The sequence below is a fragment of the Puma concolor genome, chromosome A3 (genome assembly GCF_028749965.1).
Source record: "Puma concolor isolate L17-30 chromosome A3, mPumCon1.1.hap2, whole genome shotgun sequence".
NCBI lineage: Eukaryota > Metazoa > Chordata > Mammalia > Carnivora > Felidae > Puma > Puma concolor.
In genome coordinates this window covers 95,674,875-95,697,630 of record NC_141669.1, presented here as the reverse complement: position 1 = coordinate 95,697,630, position 22,756 = coordinate 95,674,875, and the positions used below count along the sequence as shown (strand labels likewise).

The 22,756-nt window shown below is 39.5% G+C and overlaps 1 protein-coding gene across 7 annotated transcripts in view; it reads right to left on the bottom strand.

Moving 5' to 3' along the window:
• Positions 1-22,756, bottom strand: part of RALGAPA2 (Ral GTPase activating protein catalytic subunit alpha 2) — a 328,194-nt gene that overhangs the window by 216,208 nt on the left and 89,230 nt on the right. For all 7 annotated transcript variants that reach the window (XM_086701570.1, XM_086701563.1, XM_086701564.1 and 4 more), the window contains exons 11-13: positions 7,238-7,405; positions 6,028-6,165; positions 2,491-2,639 (exon numbers count right to left, since the gene is read on the bottom strand). In XM_086701570.1, coding sequence (XP_086557696.1) covers positions 2,491-2,639; positions 6,028-6,165; positions 7,238-7,405 — 455 coding nt within the window. The remainder of the gene's footprint in view (positions 1-2,490; positions 2,640-6,027; positions 6,166-7,237; positions 7,406-22,756) is intronic.

Below are 22,756 nucleotides of genomic sequence, written 5' to 3'. Positions count from 1 at the left end.
GGAAGAAAATGAGGGTGAAAAAATTGTCTCCAGTTTGGAAAAAACATTTCCTAACAGTTTTGACAGTTTTCAGTTTGGGTTTTTTTGTTGTTTTTTTTTTTTTTGTATTTTGTGAAACACTGACTTTTGGTCTCTCCTCCTCAAAGGAGAACTCCACGAGTGTAAAACTTCCCTGGAAGCATGTGAAATCATGCGTGTGCGCTGTCCCTGCCCTGAAGAATAAATAGGGTTTCCTGCGCTCTTTAGGACTTACTTCGTCCCCATCTTCTCACACATGTGGTACTGTTACCCATTCACACAACGCTGCTCACTGTCACTTCCACTTCTTGGCACTTCCCTGGCTACAACCCTAGTCTAAGCTGCCAGCAGCTATGGCCACAAATTTTGTGCCCCACCGCATTCTCTTCTCCAGAGGAAGTCAGAGAAATCTTCTGGAAACATAAACTGGATTGTGTTGTACCCTTATATACATAGAGGGGTAGCCAGGGTTCCTCCTGTGGTCTGCCAGGCCCCACAACCTGGCTGTGGCTGGCCCCCATCACACCCCCCCCCCACCCTCCCTCTCTTTTCTCTGTTCCACCACACTGGCCTACAAGACACCACACTTTCAACCTGCTGTTCCTTCCTTAGGGAGCCCTTCCCTCAGAACTCCCAGTGGCTCATCCCTCCCTTCCCTCAGGGCACTGCTCATTTAGGCCTTCCCAGGCACCTGGTGAAAAACACTCCCCCACCCTGCACTCCGTCCCCTTGGCCAGCTTCACTGTTCTTAGTGCTTAATACCACTGAAATTGCTTCTTTGTTCATTATGTCTCTCAGTCTGAGGGCAGAAACCTCACAAGGGCAGGAACACTGTTCAGTTTGCCCTACGTCCTCACAGCAGAACCTTAGTAGTTATTTACTGGATGAAAGAAGGGAGGAAGGGAATTCAGGCATTGTCTGGCACTAAAATACATAAGGAAATCTGCTGGGGAAACAGGTCACACTTCTTTTTATGTTCTACTGATTATTTTTTGGTATTTTCATCTATTTCTATAAATTGGGTTTTTTTTTTAACACTTTAACCTGAAAATTTCTGAATTATTAAAGATCAGAGAAGAATTGCTTAACTTTATCTCAGAATTTCCACCAAAAAAAAATTATCAAGACAATCAAAATACTACTGGTACTAAGATATACTGAACTCATCGTTTTCAAAGAAAAAAAGCCATCAAAAATACTATTGCTGTAACTGTGCTATCGAGGAGCAGATGGTTCTGTTGACAGCATACCAGCATTTCTCATTACTCTCAATGTTACTGACACAGCATTTAACTTTGTTTAAGTCATACAGTAGTATTTCCAGCTCTAACAACTGCTTCTTGAGGACACTGGAATTTATGCCTTGAAATAATCATTTTGATTCCCATGGTCTCTGTATTAGTGAACCTTCTGCATGATGGGATTTCTCTAGGCCCACCCTTCCCTCACTGAGAAAGAAAAGGACTGGACTCTGCAGCCCTAGAGACCCCTGTCAGCTCAGTCCTGTCTCATTTCTATGCTTTCCACCAACTGCACACAGACCTTTCCAAAGTACCCCTGGCACTGACTCAAGGCCACCCAGAAAAAGCATCAGACAGGCTTGGTCACAGGGCCCACTGAGGATTTCCATGAGGGAAGTGGGCACCAGTGCTGGTCTGCAGTGGCCTCCGTGGACTGAGCGCAGAAGCCAAAAGTCACTGACAGTGACACTGACCACAGCCAGGCTGCTCCTGGGCAGGGCTGGAGGGGAGGAACACGCAAAGGACAGATCGGAGAGACATTTTACAACCAGAACTAAGAGACACGAAGAAAGGGGACTCTGAAACCCCCTCCTAAGCTGGGGTGGTACATTCACTGTGGGACAAGGGCCTGGGAAAAACCTAAGGCACTGTTTTTAAAACAGGCAATGCTTTTAGGGACATTATAAACACACAGACACCAAACAAAAACAAAGGATGAAAATGAAAACACTTCACATAAGCACATTTTCATGACGCCACTGTATTTCTGACTGCATTATTTATTTACTCATTCTGACAAGCTGTCATTTAAAATAATTGTTTTTCCAAAGTGAGTTTAAAACTTCAAATTTGAAGCAATAAAAATAAGTTAACAACATTTCAGAGCAATTAACAACCTTTCCTAGGCTTACAAAAAATGTTTTTATAAAACACCAGTTATATTGTTTCTCCACAAAACAGTCTAATGACAGCTTAAAATGGAAAAATCTACTATTAAGTAATATGACTACTTTTAATTCAGGAATATTTTTAAAACCAATAATAGAAATAAATAAACTATCAAAGTACTGGATACTTACCTTCTTCATAATTCACAGAAACTGTAACCAAAGACTATCATCTTATTGTCAACTTTGTAAAGCCATTTAATAAATGGAGGTCTTAACATTTTAATTATTATTTTGAAAAACAAAAACATCTGTTTTACAATATTAATTTGAAATAAACTTACCATGTCTTTTTATTCATTGTAAGTTCCATTATCATACGCCTAAAAATAATCAAAACAGCTTTACAGGCATCGACTTGTTCTTTCAAGAGCATGGGAACCTCAGCACATGGTTCCAGCAAAAAGACATTTGCAGCATTTGTCAAAAATACCTTGAAATCAACAAATTTTACATTAGAAAGTGTAATTAAACATATGAATCTGAACAAATTTTTCTTAAAGATAATGATATTAATTTTCCTCTACCAATGAGTCACCTTTGAGTTATTTCAATTAAGGCAAGTGGTACCAACACATACTGAAGATTTTTTTAAAATGCTTCTCTTAGAATCACTTAAACAACTGAGACCCCTGAAAGACCTTTCCTTAGAAAAAAATTATTAATGCATATTAACATTGCAACTTTAGAAAACGTATGAATCGGAAAAGGTTTTGAAGGCTTCTTTTTGACATTCCTTCATGGGAAAAGGGGGAAAAGACAAGGTAGGCTCACTGCCTCTGGGTGAGACATTTGGAGGTGGGGGAGGGGGAGAGGAAGCCGAGCAGTGGTTGGCCAGTGGCTGGAGAAAAACATCTGATTGTTGTTGGACCTCCCAGAACATGAACTCTGCTGGCAGTAAGCATGGCCAGCAGCATCCAACAGAGGTGCAGACTTCCAGGGGCTCTAGGGAGCCAGGAAATGGCCAAAGCCACGTGATCGACACTGCATAGCTTCTCGGTGCATATGTTTTTAATATGAGAACTTAATAGGTAGTAAGATATAAAACCTAAGTGAATTCTCAAAATAAAAACAGGTCTTAAAAAATTTAATCAGCCAACCACTCTATACTCTGCCTCAGACCTTTAGGATTCAAGTTCATTGTCCCCTTCTGTCAGTGGTATTTCAGTAGAAAACTGTGAGAAGCATGTATCTAGGCTGTTATGCAGTAAGTTACTGCTTGGGGCACTACAGGAAAATAACACTGTGTTACCGCTGACAAAGATGACACCAGTGACCCCTCAATGTAGGAGATTCTGAGTTGTTAGTCTGGTGATGACTGGATAGATGGATGTGCACCATCTATCTAGATCCTATGCTTTTTAAGTCTTCTTTGTATTCAATAGTACAAACTCAAAGGATCTACTTCTCTGGCTCACCTGTAGATGAAACTCATTAACACAACATCTCAAAATGGATGTACAAACTGACTAGAGAGATTAAAATAAACACACTCAAAAGTCAAGTGGGTGAACTAAAATGCTGACAACCTATAAGATTATCTTATGCAAGATTAGAAAGGTGTTATGACCCAATTTTTTAGAAAGATTACTAAATAAGCACTATAAAAGTTGATAATGGATGATAACATCAATTGCAAATAATTTACTAGCCCTCAAGTGGGGAAAAGGAAAACAAAGAAGTTTCTGACTAACCAACTATAGTGGTTTTAGTGTAATTTTAGTGGCTGTCTTTTTTGAAGTACATCATAGATGATCCATTGCAAGACAGATCCTTTTAACTCAATGTATTTGGCTTCTCGATTTGAATTTGAAACTTCGCATATTCCCAAGTAAAAGTGAGGAGTCTTCATATGTTATACACTTCTTTCATTTTATTTTTTAAAAAAGATCAAAATGCCAGGTTCATGAATATTTCTTACTACCATGTTAGTATTGGTTAAGGTAAAAATAAAGAAAGAAGGGGCACCTGGGTGGCTCTGTTGGTTAAGCATCCAACTCTCGGTTTCAGCTCAGGTCATGATCTCACTTTTCATGAGATGGAGCCCTGCGTTGGACTCTTTGCCAACAGTATGGAGCCTGCTTGGGTTCTCATTCTCCCTCTCTCTCTGCCCCTCCCCTGCTCATGCTCTCTCTCAAAAATAAATATATAAACTTAAAAAAATAAAAAAAAATAATATGTTCAAATTGTACTTGTAAACAGCAACTGCAGAAGAAGATGATCTTATCAAACCTGCCATTTGGCCGTTTTTTTCCTAACAAAGCAAGTGAAGGAGCAAAAATGTTGGACACAAAGAGAACAAAAATAGCTACTATAAAAAAAAAAAAAAACCACAAAACCAAAAATAGCTACTATAATCCAAACTAAACATTTTAAAAATTGTTGTGCTATAATCAAGTGGAATTTTTGTTGCTTGGTTCAGCCAGGTAGATGTAACCTAGCCTTTCAGAAAACAAATTAACACTCTTCTGAACCTAGGGAGACACTGGCAGTGGAATGGCTAATGACAGCAAATGGCAACCTACTTGGAGGACAAGGGCTAACAAGGGACACAGGGAAGGGACTCCTACACGTACTTCTCTGCTGGCGGAGGGGGGAAGGGGAGGGCGGGCACAGATTATACTACCGACTGGCACCAAAGCTCTTTGAAGCTACTCAAGTAAAATCATCTTGATTTTTTTTTTTTTTTGTTAATTTAAAATTATTTGCTGATTTTCATTGAAAAATGAGAAAATTCAATAGTTATAGTAAACTGCTAATGAATTTGAAGCAAAAAGGATATCATGATAAGAAATCCTATCAAGAGACAGATGACAGAAGCAGTGTCAGCAAAAACCCGGCAACACACAATCCATGCCCGTGCCATCACCAGACCTCATGCCCGGCCTCTGTGTGGGAAGCCTAACTGGACACAACTAGAAAGGTGAGTATGGGGGGGTGGGGGGAGGATGAGGCACCAGGGAGCAGAGGAAACAGAGGCACTCTGTGTTTTCACTTATACTCCTAACAATCTTTACCCTAGATGGACCCAAAAGGTAATCTCCTCATCCCCATTTCTGAGATAAAATCCTGAGGCCTGGGATAAGACTAAATGATCAGCCAAAGTTTCTCTTTCCAATGTTCCCAAATGGCATTGGTTCTATTGGTTCTATTAGTTATATATTCATTCAGGTAAATATCTAAAAACTGGAGCATTTTTTTAAATCATTCTTGGGGCGCCTGGGTGGCGCAGTCGGTTAAGCGTCCGACTTCAGCCAGGTCACGATCTCGCGGTCCGTGAGTTCGAGCCCCGCGTCGGGCTCTGGGCTGATGGCTCAGAGCCTGGAGACTGTTTCCGATTCTGTGTCTCCCTCTCTCTCTGCCCCTCCCCCGTTCATGCTCTGTCTCTCTCTGTCCCAAAAAAATGAATAAACGTTAAAAAAAAAAAAAAAATTTAAATCATTCTTCATAAACAGGCAATTTTTAAGAAGAATATTCCTTTTAAGATTATATAATCATCATGATTATCTTTCAAATTAGAGTTCAGGTCACTAACTACCCATATGTGTTCAGAAAATATTTTTTTCAGATTGAGATCTCAGCCATTTCACTCCATAACAATCCCTCTGAAGAAACCGCAACCCACTCGTAGGTCTCCTTTGACTAGAGAAAGATCTGTACAAACTGAAGGTAAGAAATCAGGAAGAAAACTCAGAGAACTTGAGAGTGGTTTACTGACAGATGGCTAAATATATCACCATACTTTATATGTCACTATCGCAATAAACAAATGTTCAGTGGACTCCAACTGGGGGCCTTTATGTCTCCTGCCAGATGCATACCTGCAGCATAGCCTGGGCCCCGGCTTTCACGTTCTTATCTTCCTCTTCTGTCACACAGCCTCTGCTCACTGCACTCGAGAAGGAGTATGTGCGTCCCCAACTGGAAGAGCGCTTATGACGGGAACTTTCCGACAAGGTCTTCAGAAGATAAAAATCAGTTAACAGAGGGGGAAGAAGTACATGTTCACATATTTAATTCCTTACACTCACTAAAATTCATGAGAATGTAGGTTTTAGTAGGGCAAAATTTTTTCCATTTTGTTCACCACCTCCAGTACCTAACTAAAACAGTGCCTAGCATTTAGTATATGCTGAATAAATAAAGGTCCAGACTGAATGAGCCTGTAACACAGACCTTTAAAATGTGTGATAAATTCCATTTGCCTATGTATTTGTTTTGGCCTCATGACTAGTTATTAAAATGATTTCACCAATATTGAAAAATTAAAACTATGGAATTAATATAGATATTTAAAAGTGATATGCCTTTGGCCACAAATATTTTTAAATGTTTGTTGTTAATTGCTACAACACCCACTTTTAGAAATAATTTATCAGACTAGATTTCAAAATAGCATGCCAGATATATAAATATGGTATTAAGTTTCTTTTGTGTGTCAGGAAGAGGTCCCACTGTTTCATTTTAGATTTCTCCAGCTACTAGCGTTACCTAACCAGGACTAAAAGTTCCATTCACACAGCACCCACTCTGAAGACAGCAGCCAGCCCTGTAGTGAGACTTATTTATGGAGGAGACAACACTCATTATTGGGTTAGTCCTTTTAAGTGTGTTAACATCCTAACTGCTGTAGAACAGTCCACTGCACGAGAAAAGGCTGCCCAATCATTCTAAATTGAGTTTCTCAAATGCTATTTATTTAAACACGTCAATACTTAGGCAGTGACATTTTCAGTCTCATACAGAAACCTGTACAATACGATGGTTTATAAAACAGCTCCGAGCAATACCGAATAATGAAGCTGAGATATACACATGGACTTAGCCTGAGGGTTAGGAGATGACCTTGAACAGAGCACAGCAGCAGCCTCACTGAAACGGGTCCTCCGGGAACTCGGCAACTGGAGAGCATCAGCTATGACAAAAGAGATCCACCTGCCTGTGTCCTACTGACTGGCCCCTTGGCTGACCAGGTATACTTTGCTATAATATGTGTATTCCCAGCTGAAATAACTGGTGATAACATATTACCTCTTTGCTGTCAGTCTCTAAAAATCCTAGTTTCTCAGCATCTTCTTGGGCAACGTCTTTTTTATCTGGTTCTTCCATGAACACAGGTTTGTCCTGGAGTATCCACTTTCGGTACACTTGAACTACCTTCCTTGTTACAGCTATGTCACAGGAAGGCAACAAGAATGCCTAAAAGGAAAAAAAGAAGACTCTCTTTAACTCCACACCAGCTCAGATCACTATAGAGCCACATAATAGACACTTCCAGTCAGCACCAATTTCAGATTTTCCTCTGAAAGTTACGGGGCCAGGTATTTTTGTGCATACCAAACTTGTCTGAGGAAAAAAAGCATTTCCATAATTGGGCCAGAAAAAAACATGATGCAACTTAAAATTAACTTCTGTATTCTGAATAAGTTTTTCACAAAATAACGACCATGCATACGTACACAGATATGCTATTTGGCTATATAAACACTATACAACTGGGAACCTTTCCCAATGAATCAAAAACCGATTATAAGACAGCCATCATACTACTGCAGCCAGCTGCAGCCAAGTGTCATCCCTCTTCCCAGCTCCACCTTCAGGGATGTTGTGCTGGTGACAAAGGGAATATTTACAACACAGAAGTTGGCAAATGCTGCCAATTTAGAGCTTTTCTTTTTTCTTTTTTTGTCTTTTCCCTTTCCTTGACTTGCCCTTCCTTCTTTCTTTTCTTCCTCTCTCCCTCCCACCCTACCTTCCTTTATTAAGAGCCAATTGTTCAACTGAGTACAGACACCAACGTTAACAAGAGCCCCTTGTGCACACTTATGTGGACTTTGTAACATTACCAAATCTCCATATACATATGCACTAAGAATTTTGATTTAATATAAGATTCCAAAAATACAAACAAAAAGCTAAAGGGAAAACGTATTTCCTTTTGAGTATCTGCTCTAAGTAATATTTCTGTCTGACGGGTGAACACAAAGGAAAAGTATTCAATACTACAACAAACACTTTCATTCCATAGATGAGGCATTAAGATGAGACCCCGAACACCTGAGATATTTTCTCAGGGTTACAAAGTTAGTTAGCAATGATTCTAGGTTTTGATATCAAGGTTCAGAGATTTAATACTGTCCTTAATGTTCACGAAACAGGATGCAGTTACAGTCAGATTACAGTGTAACAAAGGTTTATGCAATATACAAATTTCCATAGATGGTGGTTATGTCACATCAAATTCCAGAATAAAGGAATCTGTGTTACAAGACTGCAACATATCAATGTAACAAATATTCTGACTTGTATCTCAAGAAAGATCAACAAAGACAGGGTGCCTGGGTGGCTCAATTGGTTGAGCATCTGACTTTGGCTCAGGTCATGATCTCATGGTCTGTGAGTTCCAGCCCTGCATCAGGCTCTATGCTGACAGCTCAGAGCCTGGAGCGTGCTACGGATTCTGTGTCTCCCTCTCTCTCTGCCCCCGCCCCCAATCTCTGTCTGTCTGTCTCTCTCTCAAGAATAAATAAACAGGGGCGCCTGGGTGGCGTAGTCGGTTAAGCGTCCGACTTCAGCCAGGTCACGATCTCGCGGTCCGTGAGTTCGAGCCCCGCGTCAGGCTCTGGGCTGATGGCTCGGAGCCTGGAGCCTGTTTCCGATTCTGTGTCTCCCTCTCTCTCTGCCCCTCCCCCGTTCATGCTCTGTCTCTCTCTGTCCCAAAAATAAATAAACGTTGAAAAAAAAAATTAAAAAAAAAAAAAAAAAAGAATAAATAAACATTAGTTTTTTTTTTCTAAAAAAGAAAGATCAGCAAAGACAAAGAAGAGTATGACAAAGTACAATGGTGTCTAACTCCAATTTTGTTCCAAAATTTTATTACAAATATTTTCACACATACAAAAATGTTGAAATAGTTTTACAGTGAATACCCATATACTACCTCCTAGATTCTACCATTAGCATTTGCTAGATTTGTTTATCACACATCTGTCTAACTACCCTTATCTTTCCTTCTTTCAATACATTTTATTTATTTATTTTTTCAATGTTTATTTATTTTTGGGACAGAGAGAGACAGAGCATGAACGGGGGAGGGGCAGAGAGAGAGGGAGACACAGAATCGGAAACAGCCTCCAGGCTCTGAGCTGTCAGCCCAGAGCCTGACGCGGGGCTCGAACTCACGGACCGCGAGATCGTGACCTGGCTGAAGTCGGACGCTTAACCGACTGCGCCACCCAGGCGCCCCTCAATACATTTTATTTTTGATGAATTTCAAAGAAATCTGCAGACATCAGTTCATTTCACCCCTAAACATTTCAACATGCACATCGCTGACTAGAGTTCAAAATTTGTTATGGGACCTTGATTAAGATGGCGGAGCAGAAGGGGGAACCCTATGCTTGCTTCATCCCTCAAACACAGCTAGATAAATATCAAATCATTCAGAACACCCAAGAAATCAACCTGAATGTTGAGAGAACAGAGGGAGCAAAGAAAACACATCATGGAAAATAGGAGCTTCAGAAACTTAATTCCAGGGAAAAAAGAATCATGGTGCTGCAGAGGGGAGGGAAACTTGATCTCTGAAAGGAGAGAAAGAGATAGAGAGAAAGCAGCGCCCAGGGGATTGCACAAGAGAAACACTTCCCCAACACCATTGACTAAGAAAACCAGAGCAGCTGATTATTAGTGGCAAGTTTTTACATACAGCAGGGCTCTAAGTCTGAAGTTTTAGAAGTCTGCACCACTGCTGGGCAAAGCCTGTCAGGCATAGTGATGCTCCTGTGGGAAAGGAGGGCAGAGGCCTGGGAGCAAACTGTGTGCTTTGAGGATCTCCTGGGTCACACTGGGAGAGACAGTTTCCCTTACTGGAGTGCATTTGGGAGAGGCAGCAAGACTCTCAAGGGACAAAAGAGCTGGCAGGCACCAATGTGCTACCCCGTTCATTAGCATAGGAACAGAGACACCAGCCAAGGACAGCAAACCCTGATGCCAGCTTTGAGCCACCACGTGATTGTGCAACTGCTTTTCTGGGATTAATCAGCACTAGTCACAGTGTGGTGAGATGCTCCCCAAAAGGATAAGCATAGGTCTGTGCCATGCCATGTACCTAAAATTTGGAGTTTTGAAACCTAGTCAGGTGCCTGAGATAAAACACAGGGGTACTGTGCTGCCTGGCCAGCACACAGCTCAGACACAGACAGGGTGAAGGCACGATCTAATGGAAGCCAAGGACACAGGACAGGTGATGGTTTGCTCTTCAATGAGGGCTTCCTGGACAGCGGCAGGTGCAAACTACCTGCTCAGGAACAAGAGAGTGGGGTGATGCCATTTTCATCTCCTGCCCACCAGCACTGACCAACCTCAGTAAGCAACACAGCACCTCCCGTGGAGGCTGGAGCCACTTACACCAAGCTTCACCCCACTGTGCCCTGCAGGTGCATCTTTACTAGGGCAAGTTAGCCTGACAACCAGTGCAGCAGGCACCTCCCCCAGAAGAACAGCAAAACCCCTTGCATGCATGAAGTCTACTGACCATAGAGTGCTCCAGGATCAGGCTTATTTTAACAAGCAGACCAAAGCACACCTACTTAAACATCATAAACTAAATAGGGTCCAATAACTTCACACTTCAGGTAAGGAGAAAATTCTGCAAAGGACTGACCTGAGGGAAAGAGCAGACAAAACACAATAGAGTACACACTGTGAAACACTTCCTGAAATGCCAGGCCCTGGAAAGTATAGAACCCCTTCTTAATTATAGCCATTACTCTCAGTAGCAGGAATATAACAGGCTTTCCTAATACATAAAAGAACAGTGACTTAGACAAAATGACATGAACAGAGGCAATCACCCCAAAGGAAAGAACAAGAGGTCATGGCCAGGGATTTAATCAAAGCAGATATAAGTAATATGTCTGAATCAGATTTTAAAACAATTATAAGGATACTAGGTGGGCTTGAGAAAAGCACAGAAGACACTAGAGAATCCCTTATTGCAGAGATAAAACAACTAAAAGCTAGTCAGGCTGAAGTAAAAATGGTATAAGTGAGATGCAAAACCAACTGGATGAAATGACAAGATGGACAAAGCAGAGGAACAAATCAGTGATTGAGAAGATAAAATTATGAAAAATAATAAAGCTGAAAATAAGAGGAAAAGAAAAGTAGTGGATCCACAAATGTAGATTTAGGGAACTCAGCAACTCCATAAAGCATATCAACATTCATATCGTAGGAGTCCCAGAAGAAGAACAGAGGGAAAAGGGGGCAGAAGGTTTATTTGAGCAAATTATAGTCGAAAACTTCCCTAATCTGGGGAAGGAAACAGATACTGAAATCCACGAGACACAAAGAACTCCCACCAAAATCAACAAAAGCTGGCCAACACCAAGACGTATTGCGGTAAAATTTACAAAATACACAGATGAGGAAAGAATCCTGAAAATCAGCAAGGGAAAAAAGTCCTTAACCTACAAGGGAAGAAAAACCAGGTTCAAAGCAGATCTCTCCACAGAAACTTGGCAGGCCAGAAGGGAGTGGCATGATATATTGAATATGTTGAATAGGAAAGATATACAGCCAAGAATACTTTAGCCAGCAAAGCTGTCATTCAGAATAGAAGGAGAGATAAAGAGTTTCCCAGCCAAACAAACAATAAAGGAGTTTGTGACCACTAAACCAGCCTTACAAGAAATATAAAGGGTACTCTTTGAGTGAGAAAGAAAGGCCAAAAGCAACAAAGTCTTGAAAGGAACAGAGAATATCACCACACACACCAACTTTACACATAAAACAATGGCACCAAATTCATATCTGTCAATAATCACTTTACAGGTAAATGGAATAAATGCTCCAATTAAAAGATATAGGATATCAGAATGGACAAAAAACAAGATCTATATGCTGCCTATAAGAGACTCATTTTAGACCTAAAGACACCTGGCAGATTGAAAGTGAGGGAATGGAAAACCATCTATTATGCTAAAGGGCATCAAAAGAAAGCCAGCATAGCCATACTCATATCAGAAAAACTAGATTTTATATTTATTTATTTTTGAAAGACAAAGAGAGACAGAGCGCAAGGCGGGGGCGGGGGGGGGGGGGTGGACAGAGACAGAACGAGACACAGAATCCGAGGCAGGCTCCAGACTCTGAGCTGTCAGCACAGAGCCGGACGTGGGGCTGGAACTCACAAACCATGAGATCATGACCTGAGCCAAAGTTGGACGCTTAACCAACTGAGCCACCCAGGTGCCTCCAGAAAAACTAGATTTTAAACCAAAGGCTGTAACAAGAGTTGAAGAAGGGCACTATATCATAATTATGGTGTCTACTCAATGAGAATATCTAACAATTGTAAATCTCATGTCCCCAACTTGGAAGTGCCCAAATACATATCAATTAATAACAAACATAAATAAACTCATTGATAATAATATAATAAAAGTAGGGGACTTTAACATCCTACTTAGAGCAATGGACAGGTCATCTAAGCAGAAAACCAACAAGGAAATAATAGCTTTGAATGACACATTGGACCAGATGGACTTAACAGATATATACAGAACATTTCATGCTAAAGCAGCAGAATACAGATTTTTTTTAAGTTCATATGGAACATTCTCCAGAATAGATCACATACTGGGTCACATACCAGCCCTCAACAAGTACAAAAAGATTGAGATCACACCATACTTATTTTCAGATCACAACACTATGAAACTTGAAGTCAACCACAAGAAAAAATGTGAAAAGAATACAAATACATGGAGGTTAAAGAACATCCTACTAAAGAATGAACAGGTTAACCAGGACATTAAAGAAGAAATTTTAAAAAACACATGGTAGCTAATGAAAATGAAAACCCAACAGTCCAAAACCTTTGGGATGCAGCAAAGGCAGTCCTAAGAGGGAAGTCTATTGTAATACAGGCCTACCTCAAGAAGCAAGAAAAGTCTCAAATATACAACCTAACCTTACACCTAAATAAGCTAGAAAAAAGAACAGAAAATAAAACCTAAAGCCAGTGGAAGAAGGGAAATAATAAAGATTAAAGTAGAAATAAATAATGTCCACTATCACCATTATTATTTAACATAGTACTGGAAGTCCTAGGCTCAGCAATAGGACAACACAAAGAAATAAAAGGCATCCAAATTGGCAAGGAAGAAGTCAAACTTTCACTATTAACACATGACATGATACTCTATGTAGAAAATCCGAAAGACTCCACCAAAAAATTGCTAGAACTTATACATGAATTCTGCAAAGTCACAGGATATTAAATCAGCGTACAGAAATCTGTTGCATTTCTATATGCCAATAATGAAGCAGCAAAAAGAGAAATCAAGGAATCAATCCCATTTACAACTGCACCAAAAACAACAAGATATCTAGGAGTAAACCTAACCAAAGAGGTAAAAGATCTGTACTCTGAAAACTATAGAACACTTACGAAGGAAATTGAAGAGGACACGAAGAAATGGAAAAGTATTCCATGCTCATGACTTGAAGAACAAATACCGTTCAAATAGAACTATCCAATGCAATCTACACATTTAATGCAATCCCTATAAAACACCACTGGCATTTTTCACAGAGCTAAAAAAAACAATCTTAAAATTTGTATGGAGCCACAAAAGATCCCAAATAGTCAAAACAACCTTGAAAAAGAAAAGCGAAGCTGGAGGTACCACACTTCCAGACTTTAAGCTATATTAAAAAGCTGTAGTCATCAAGACAGTTTGGTACTGGCACAAAAACAGACACAAAGATCAATGGAACAGAATAGAAAACTCAGAAATGGACCCACAACCATAAGGCCAACTAATCTTCAACAAAGCAGGAAATGAATATCCAATGGAAAAAAGACAGTCTCTTCAACAAATGGTGTTGGGAAAACTGGACATTTTTTCAAAGAAGACATAAAGATGGCTATCAGACACATGAAAAGATGTTCAACATCACTCATCATCAGGGAAATACAAATCAAAACCATGATGAGATACCAACTCACACCTGTCAGAATGGCTATAATTAACAACACAGGAAAACAACAGATGTTACACTGTTGGTGGGAATGCAAACTGGTGCAGCCATTCTGGAAAACAGAATGGGGGTTCCTCAAAAAGTTAAAAATAGAACTACCCTATGACCCAGAAACTGCACTACTAGGTGTTTACCTAAAAGATACAAAAATACAGATTTGAAAGGGCACATGCACCCTGATGTTTATAGCAGCATTATCAACAATAGCCAAACTATGGAAAGAGCCCAAAAGTACATCAACTAATGAATGTGGTATATATACATAAAGAAGATATGGTACATATGTGTGTGTGTATATATACATACACACATACGTATGTACCTACACACACATACTGGAATATTATTCAGCCATCAAAAAGAATGAAATCTTGCCATTAGTATCGATGTGGATGGAGCTAGAGTGTATTACACTAAGCAAAATGAATCAGCCCAAGAAAGACAAATACTATATGATTTCACTTATATGTGGAATTTAAGAAACAAAACAGATGAATATAGAGGAAGGAAAAAAGAGAAAGAGAGGGAAGCACACCATAAGAGACTCTTAACTAGAGAGAACAAACTGAAGGTTGAGGTGGGCTAAATGGGTTATGGGTATTAAGGAGGGAACTTGTGATTAGCACTGGGTGTTACACGTAAGTGATGAATCACTAAATTCTATGCCTGAAACCAATTTTACCATATATGTTAACTAACTGAATTTAAGTAAAAACTTGAAAAGAAAAAATTTTGTTTACGGTACTTTAAGTAAAATTTGTAAATAACAAAAAGCACGAATCTTAAGTGGACCACGTGATGAGTTTTGACAAATGTAGACAACTACATAACCCAAATCCAAAATCAAGGTATACTATGTTACTCTCTTCCCAAGAAGCAAACAGAAATTTTCTTTGGTGAAAAATAAAATCAGGGGTGCCTGAGTGGCTCAGTCAGTTGACTGTGACTCTTGATTTCAGTTCAGGTTATGATCCCAGGGCCATGGGATCAAGCCCCACATTGGGCTCTGTGTTAAGCACAGAGCCTGCTTAAGATTCTCTCTCTCCCTCTTTCTGCCCCTGTCCCCCACTCATGCTCTCTCTCTCTCTCTTTCTCAAATAAAAACATTTAAAAAAAGAAAGTAAAATCATAGTAAAACCCAAATTATTTGTGCAGTATGGTTAATATGATATGTAGCTTATTAATTAAAAAATCCAAAATATGAGAAAAGAAGCCTATATTAACAAAACCACAATAAAAAAACAAACAATACTTCACCTGTTGGGATGAGCACTGGGTGTTGTATGGAAACCAATTTGACAATAAATTATATTTAATATAAAGAAAATAATAAACACATAGGAGATCAGGATAAAGAAAGTTTCAAAAAGAAGTGTGAATGTAATTGAAAAACAAAATAACCAAAATTTAAAACTCAGTCTATATGGGTTGACAACAGAATGGACATGGCTGAAAACTGGATAAAAAAACAGAAGGAAACCAAAATGAAACACAGCGAGACAAAAGATGGCTAACTCAGAAGGCAAGGGAAGAGAGAGAACACAATGAAAAAGTTATCCTATGCATGGCTGCTGATGCAGAAGGAAAGACTGGCAAAAGGGGGCAGAAATAATATTGAGGAAAGAATGGCTGAGAATTTTACTGAAATTTGTAAGAGATATCCACAGATTCAAGAGTCAAAAAAAAAAAAAAAAAACCCAAAAACAAAAGCAGGGTAATACAGAGCATATTACAGTAAAACAGCTGAAAATCAAGAACAATCAGAAAATCTTAAAAGCCGCCAGAGGAAAAAATGAACATCTCCTTTAAAGGAGCAACCACATGACCTAGCATGGCTTTTCAAAGAAACAATGGAACAAATATCCAACGTGCAGAGAGGAAATAGCTGCCAACATAGAATTCAGTATCCAGAAAACATGTACTTCTAAAATGAAAGCAAAACAAATTTTCAGATAAGAAAATGAGAAAAACTTTTACCAGGAGACCTAACTTAAAAGTTATTATTCTTTAAATTTTTTTTTTAATGTTTATTTATTTTTGAGAAAGAGAGAGAGCAGGGGAGGGGCAGACAGAGAGGGAGACACAGAATCTGAGGCAGGCTTCAGGCTCTGACCTGTCAGCATAGAGCCTGATGTGGGGCTTGAACTCATGAGACATGAGATCATGACCTAAGCTGAAGTTGGATGCTTAACCAACTGAGCTACCCAGGCACTCCTTAAAAGTTATTCTTTAGGCAGAAAGAAAATAATCTTGGGCCAGAAATTAGTAAAGAGATAAAATGTAAAAGGGTAATTATTTGGATGAATCTAAATGAATGCAATGTACATATTAGTATATGTGAACAAAAAGAATAAAACTGGACAAAATAATAATAGGGTAAACAACTGATACACTTAAACCCTCTATATAACCTTTGTTTTCCACTCCCAGTATGGTATCCAATAAAGTACAAAATATTTAACATTTTGTTATAAGCTAGGCTTTGTGTTAGATGGCTTTGCCCGACTGTAGGCTAAGGTAAGTATTCTGAGCATGTTTAAGGTAGGCAAGACTAAGCTATGATGTTTGGTAGGTTAGGAGTATTAAATGCATTTGTGACTTAAGATATTTTCAGCTTATGATGGACTTATCAGGACATAATCGCATCATGAGTTGAAGCAGATCTGTACATAGCAGGGGCATATGAACTGGAAAGGAGTAAATGGAACTAGAGTACATACTTATGGGGTAAAAGTTGAAACTACCTTAAATTAGGGATGTGAATAATTAAAATATTACAAATGAGTATAAAAATACCAACAAGAGTAGAAAAATGGGATGCTAAAACAACCAGCCTGAGAGACTTCAACACAACTAGAAAGCAGAAAGTAAAACAGTAAACTTAAACACAATTACAACAGTTGTTATGTCAAATATAAAGGGAATAATGCTCCAATTAAAAGACAGAAATGTGGGCCACCTGGGTGGCTCAGTTGGTTAAGCATCTGACTTCGACTCAGATCATGATCTCACAGTCCATGAATTCGAGACCCATGTTGGGCTCTATGCTGACAGCTCAGAGCGTGAAGCCTGCCTCAGATTCTGTGTTTCCCTCTCTGTCTGCCCTTCCCCTCTCACTCACTCTCTCTCTCAAAAATAAACATTAAGAAAAAATCTTAAAGACAGAAATGATACAGTTTGATTTTAAAAGCTATTAAAATGACTATACACCATTTATAAGAGGACATTCAAAACATTTGGATTTGGGGTAGTTGAAAGTACAAAGTCAGAAAGATATACCATGCTACACTAACCAAAAGCAAACTGGTAGAGCTTTATTCAGAATAGGCAGGGTGCCTGGGTGGCTCAGTTGGTTGAGCGTCCAACTTCAGCTCAGGTCATGATCTTACCGCTCGTGAGTTCGAATCCCGCGTCAGGCTCTGTGCTGAGAGCTCAGAGCCTGGAGCCTGCTTCAGATTCTGCGTATGTCTCTCTCTCTGCCCCTACCCTGCTCACACTCTGTATCTCTATCTCTCAAAAATAAATAAACATTAAAAAATTAAAAAAAAAAAAAAAGAATAGGCAAGATTGGGGCACTGGGGTGGCTCAGTTTGTTAAGTGTCTGACTTCAGCTCAGGTCATGATCTCTCAGCTCGTGGGTTTGAGCCCCACATCAGGCTCTATGCTGATGGCTCAGAGCCTGGAGCCTGCTTCAGATTCTATGTCTCCCTTTCTCTCTGCCCCTCCCCTGCTTGTGCTCTCTTTCTCTCAAAAATAAACATTAAAAAATTAAAAAGAAAAGAATAGGTGAGATTGACTCTGAGGAAAAAGAAAGCATTATTAGAAATCAAGAGAAAAAATTCTTATAGATGAAAGATTCAATTCAAAGGAATATACAACATTTGTACTGAGACTAATAATTTTGCCTCAAATATATATACATAGCTAATACTGACCGACTTTGAAGAAGAAAATAGACCAATCCACAGTCAGAATAGGATATTCTCAGTAACTTGCAGAACAGTAGACAAAAAAAAATAATGACAGAGGAGAGTGGAATACATGCTTCCTAAGTTCTTGCTGTATTCTCCATGTTTCAACCTCTCATATTTTTCATCTTTATCTCTCTGAGGAACATTCAGGATTATTTCTTCAGATCTGTCATCCCATTTATTCTGTCCTAAACTGTACCTAGTCAACTATTAAGCTTACCCCAATTTGAGGTTCTCCTTTGCTATTTCAATTATTACATTTTTTTTTTCATTTTTAGAATTCTATCTTCTTATTCATATCTGCTTAGTCATCTGTTACAATTTCTTATTCCCCAGAAATATTTTCAAGCTTGTCTTTTATTACTTTAAGCATGTTGAAGATATTCATACTGGAAGTTCTAAAAAAGTTTTTACTTGCACGTTCCTAACTGGAAGAAAGAGCTACCTGAAATTATTATACCTAGCTAAACTGCTATTCATGAGGAAAGACAAAAAGAAAACATTCCTCATCATAAAGAGACTCAGAATACCTTGAAAACACCCACTCAGTGACAAAAGAAGACCATCTAAGAAGTCAATCAAAGCAAGTATTTTAAGACTGAGGACACAAGGAGGAAAGAGTCTATCTAAATTCAGAATTCAGACTAAACAACTCTGCACATTAGGATTCCCACACTGACTAAAAATAATGGTACATTTATGCTATAAATTTATAATATAATAAAATAAGTAGATGGGGAGAGGAGGCTGAAGAAACTACAAGGCTGATAAGTTCTTCATATTTCTTAAGAAATCTACCATGGTGTAAATCTAAAATTACACCATGGGGCTAAAAAAGTGATTCCAACACCTTAAAGTGATTATAATGTTTTCATTATAGACAAACCTTTTAGTAATTAATATTTTTCATAAAAGAATGTTTATTTGAATTTCAGCAATTCTTTGTTTCACTTTCTTTTCTTCTGTTAAATTCAAATAAAATTCAGAGCTCTTCATTAAAAATGCATTAAGAATCATTAAGAAATAAAGATGCCGTGGTCATGAAGTTCTCTGTCAGTCCCTCACCCCCACCCCAGCATTTCTACATACGCTCTCTTGCATCTGCTTTCACCTCAGTCAGCCTCTGTCTGGTTTTACCTTTATCTGTCTCTGTCCATGGTTGGCTGCCTTCCTGTCCACCTACACCTGCCTGCCAAATTCTCTGTCTGCCTATCTGTCTGTACCTATGAACCTGTCCCTCTACACCTCCCTGCTCACCTCCATCTCTAGCTGGCCTGTCTACACCCATCTGTCTGCTCTTCTATGCCTGCCTGTCAGTTTGATTATATCTATCAGCTCATCTGTAAGCTCTTATGCGTGCCAGGCTGATCTCTGTCTGTTTGTATCCTGCCTTACCCACCTCCTCTCTGCCAATCTCTTATCTGTTTATCTACCTAGCCAGGCCAGTAGCCAAATATAAACATATAGAAATACCTGGAATGATGCTCTTCTTAAATTAATAGTGAGTAGTGCTTTGAACTTTTTAGACCCATGACCTAAGTAAGCCATTTTATAGAAGGTTATACTATTTGTGTATAGTATATACATAAATAAATTTTTTTTGTAGAAGTTTCACAGAGAAATACTAATCCTAACAACATGCAGTACACTCTGAAATGTTCTGGTCTATTCTATTACATTATTTAAAAAAAAATACCAGTTTTTGATGAGCTGATTTCATGACCTACAAATGGTCACAAAAGGTAGTCTGAAAAACACCAGTAATAAGACAAATTTCCAGTGGAGTGACCCTGAGAACACAATTGCCCTACCTGAAGCTTCTACCATTCACTGCTAGCTGCCTGCTGGGAGTAGCAGTACACTGAGGCTGAATCTCGTCTCTACTGTTACCATCTATTTCCACTGCCTGCAACTCACTGAACCATCCAGTCCAAGGAGACTTGCACAGTTAGCCCCTGCCACGAGCCACTCTGCCCCCATGGCTCCTCATCTGCATTTATTTCCAGGCCACTCTATCTTCTGCCACCACCACGTACTGTTCTACAGTGTACACACACACCTTACCTCCCCACTGAGAACATGCACTTCCTGAATGTACATTTTAAACTTTAATGGCCTTTAGGCTTAAATATTAATCTTTGAATACTTTAAAACTGAAAAAGAAATCACAAGTATGAAAGAAGTCACATTTTGCCATCCATAAAAGAAAAATTCATCATTGACCACAAGAGGGCAATAGAATGCAATGTTAAAACTCACGTCCCTTCAAGTGTCTCTACTTCATATTTTAAAATGTGCAACATTCATATTTTAAATTTCACATATATGCTTTCAAATTAGATTTGATGAAGAATAATTATAAAGTGTAAAAAAATATTTTTTTGGCTTCACAGCACAAAGATGTCTCAGAAGTTCAATCATAAGTAGTCTGCAGTTGCCTACCAGACCCAAGCTACTTCAGAATGGAAGTAGGACTTAGGACTTAAATGGAATTCAGAATTTAGAGCATGCTCTTGCCAGGGGTGAAATACCAATAATGGAGGCAGACAGACTCTGGGTATAAAAAACAATTTACATAATAAAGGTAAAATCACATCAATTTAGCATGTATCTCTTGTGTAAAATTTAAAAGCTTTGTCAATAATATCTAGCTTTTGTAGTAAGCACTAGCTTCCAAGGGTTCAAAACACTGTTACAAATTGGGGTCTGCAAAATATGGCCTGTCATCCAAATTCAGACCACCACATGATTTTCATAAATAAAGTTCTTTGGGAACACAATCATGTTTATTTGTTACTTGCTGTCCATGGCTGCTTTCTCACTATGAAGGCAGAGCTGAGCAGCTACAACAGAGCCCACATAATCAATAAAGCCTGAAATATTATCATCTGGTCCTGTACTATATAAAGTATTTGATCTCTATTCTCAATTATATGCCCTCTATGCCCTTGATGATTTCAACTCAAATTGAAGTGTTACCAAGCACCTTCTGCAAGTACAACAGGAACACAACAAGGCAACATTAATGGAGGGAATAGGGTAGATTTTCAAATCATGGACTATTATGATAGAAGAATGTTTCGGCAGCAGGACATGTATAGTCAGATGACACAGCAGGTGTGGGCTCCAAGGAGCACACTGGTCAAAGGAAAAGGAGGGAACAGGAGTGAGAAAGCCCCTTGCATGACTTACCCAGTGACGGTTCACAGAAGGAGCAGGAGACGAGGAGCCCAGGAGGGCTAAAACTGCACACATGAACATGAGTCTGCTAAAGAAGCATTCAAGTCGGGAGAAGCTGAGGTTAGGGAAGAAAATAAGCTAAGCTTTGTCCTCATTATCATTAAAACACCTCTTAGAATGTCAGATGAGATCACAAGTGGGCATTTTAAAAGGCAAATGTGGAAATAAGAAGCAAGGTCTGGACAAAAGGCTTGAGTGGGAGTTGCATGTCACCGATGAAGGCCCTAAGGAGGCAAAGTGTGCAGTGACAAAAGAAGAGGCTTAAGCCCAGAACCTTGGTCGACTCCTGGAATTTGGGGTCAAACAAAAAAAAAGGGGCCAAGAAATGAAGACACAGGAAGTGAGAGGAACCAAAACAGTGTTGAGCCACAGAATCAGAAAAGTATTTTACAAGGGGAATTTTCACTACAGTTTAAACTAATATTTTCTTAAGTCAAAAATTTTTATTCATTAAAATTCAAAATATTTTAAAACCTCTAGATTGCTGTGGACTATGCTGGGACTTTCATTCTTGGTTGATTTTTCTTTAATGAAAGTCTCAGAAGTGAAAGGGGTCAATCACTACCTAGAAGTCTCGCCCCTCCACAAAAAGCTCTTCATGACACACATGCATCATTCGTGTGCGTGTACACAATCCCTCCTCCCCACCAATAATGGGTCTCTGCCGTTCGAGGGCCTCACCCTCTGTGTGGGTGCACGGACTAAACCATTACCCCTCCATCACGTGCATATGCCCACAGAAGAGCCAGGTTCTGTTTCCCAGGGCACTAGTACCAAGGTGCAGGTGGCCAGTGGCTCCACCCCACACCACAGAGCTGCTGTTTGCTCCACTGCACTGCAGGTTCTGCTTCCTCTGTCAGAGTTTCTCTAAAGCAGCACTACTGACATTTGGGGCCAGATGTTCTCTGTCATGGGGTAGCAGGGGCCCTGTCCTGTGCTGGTACGGTGTTTAACAACATCGCTTGCTACTACCCAGTAGATGCCTGTAGCACCGCCCCCTCCCCAGTTGTGACAACCCAAAATGTCTCCAGACAGCATCCAATGTCCCCTGGGGGGGCAGAGCTAGCCCCAGTTGTTGCTCAGGGCTGCTAATCGTTGCCTGGCCTCTGATCTATGCTGTCTTCTTCCTCACCTGCACCTACTTTCTGGTTTACATTTCTCCTATTCCACCCACCACAGTGTCCAACATAGGTATGCTATGTCAGCGTCTTGGCCTCAGCCCTTGCTTTCCTTTTATTCCTCGCCCCACTCAGCTTATTTCTCTGAAGTCATAAATATTTCTATCATA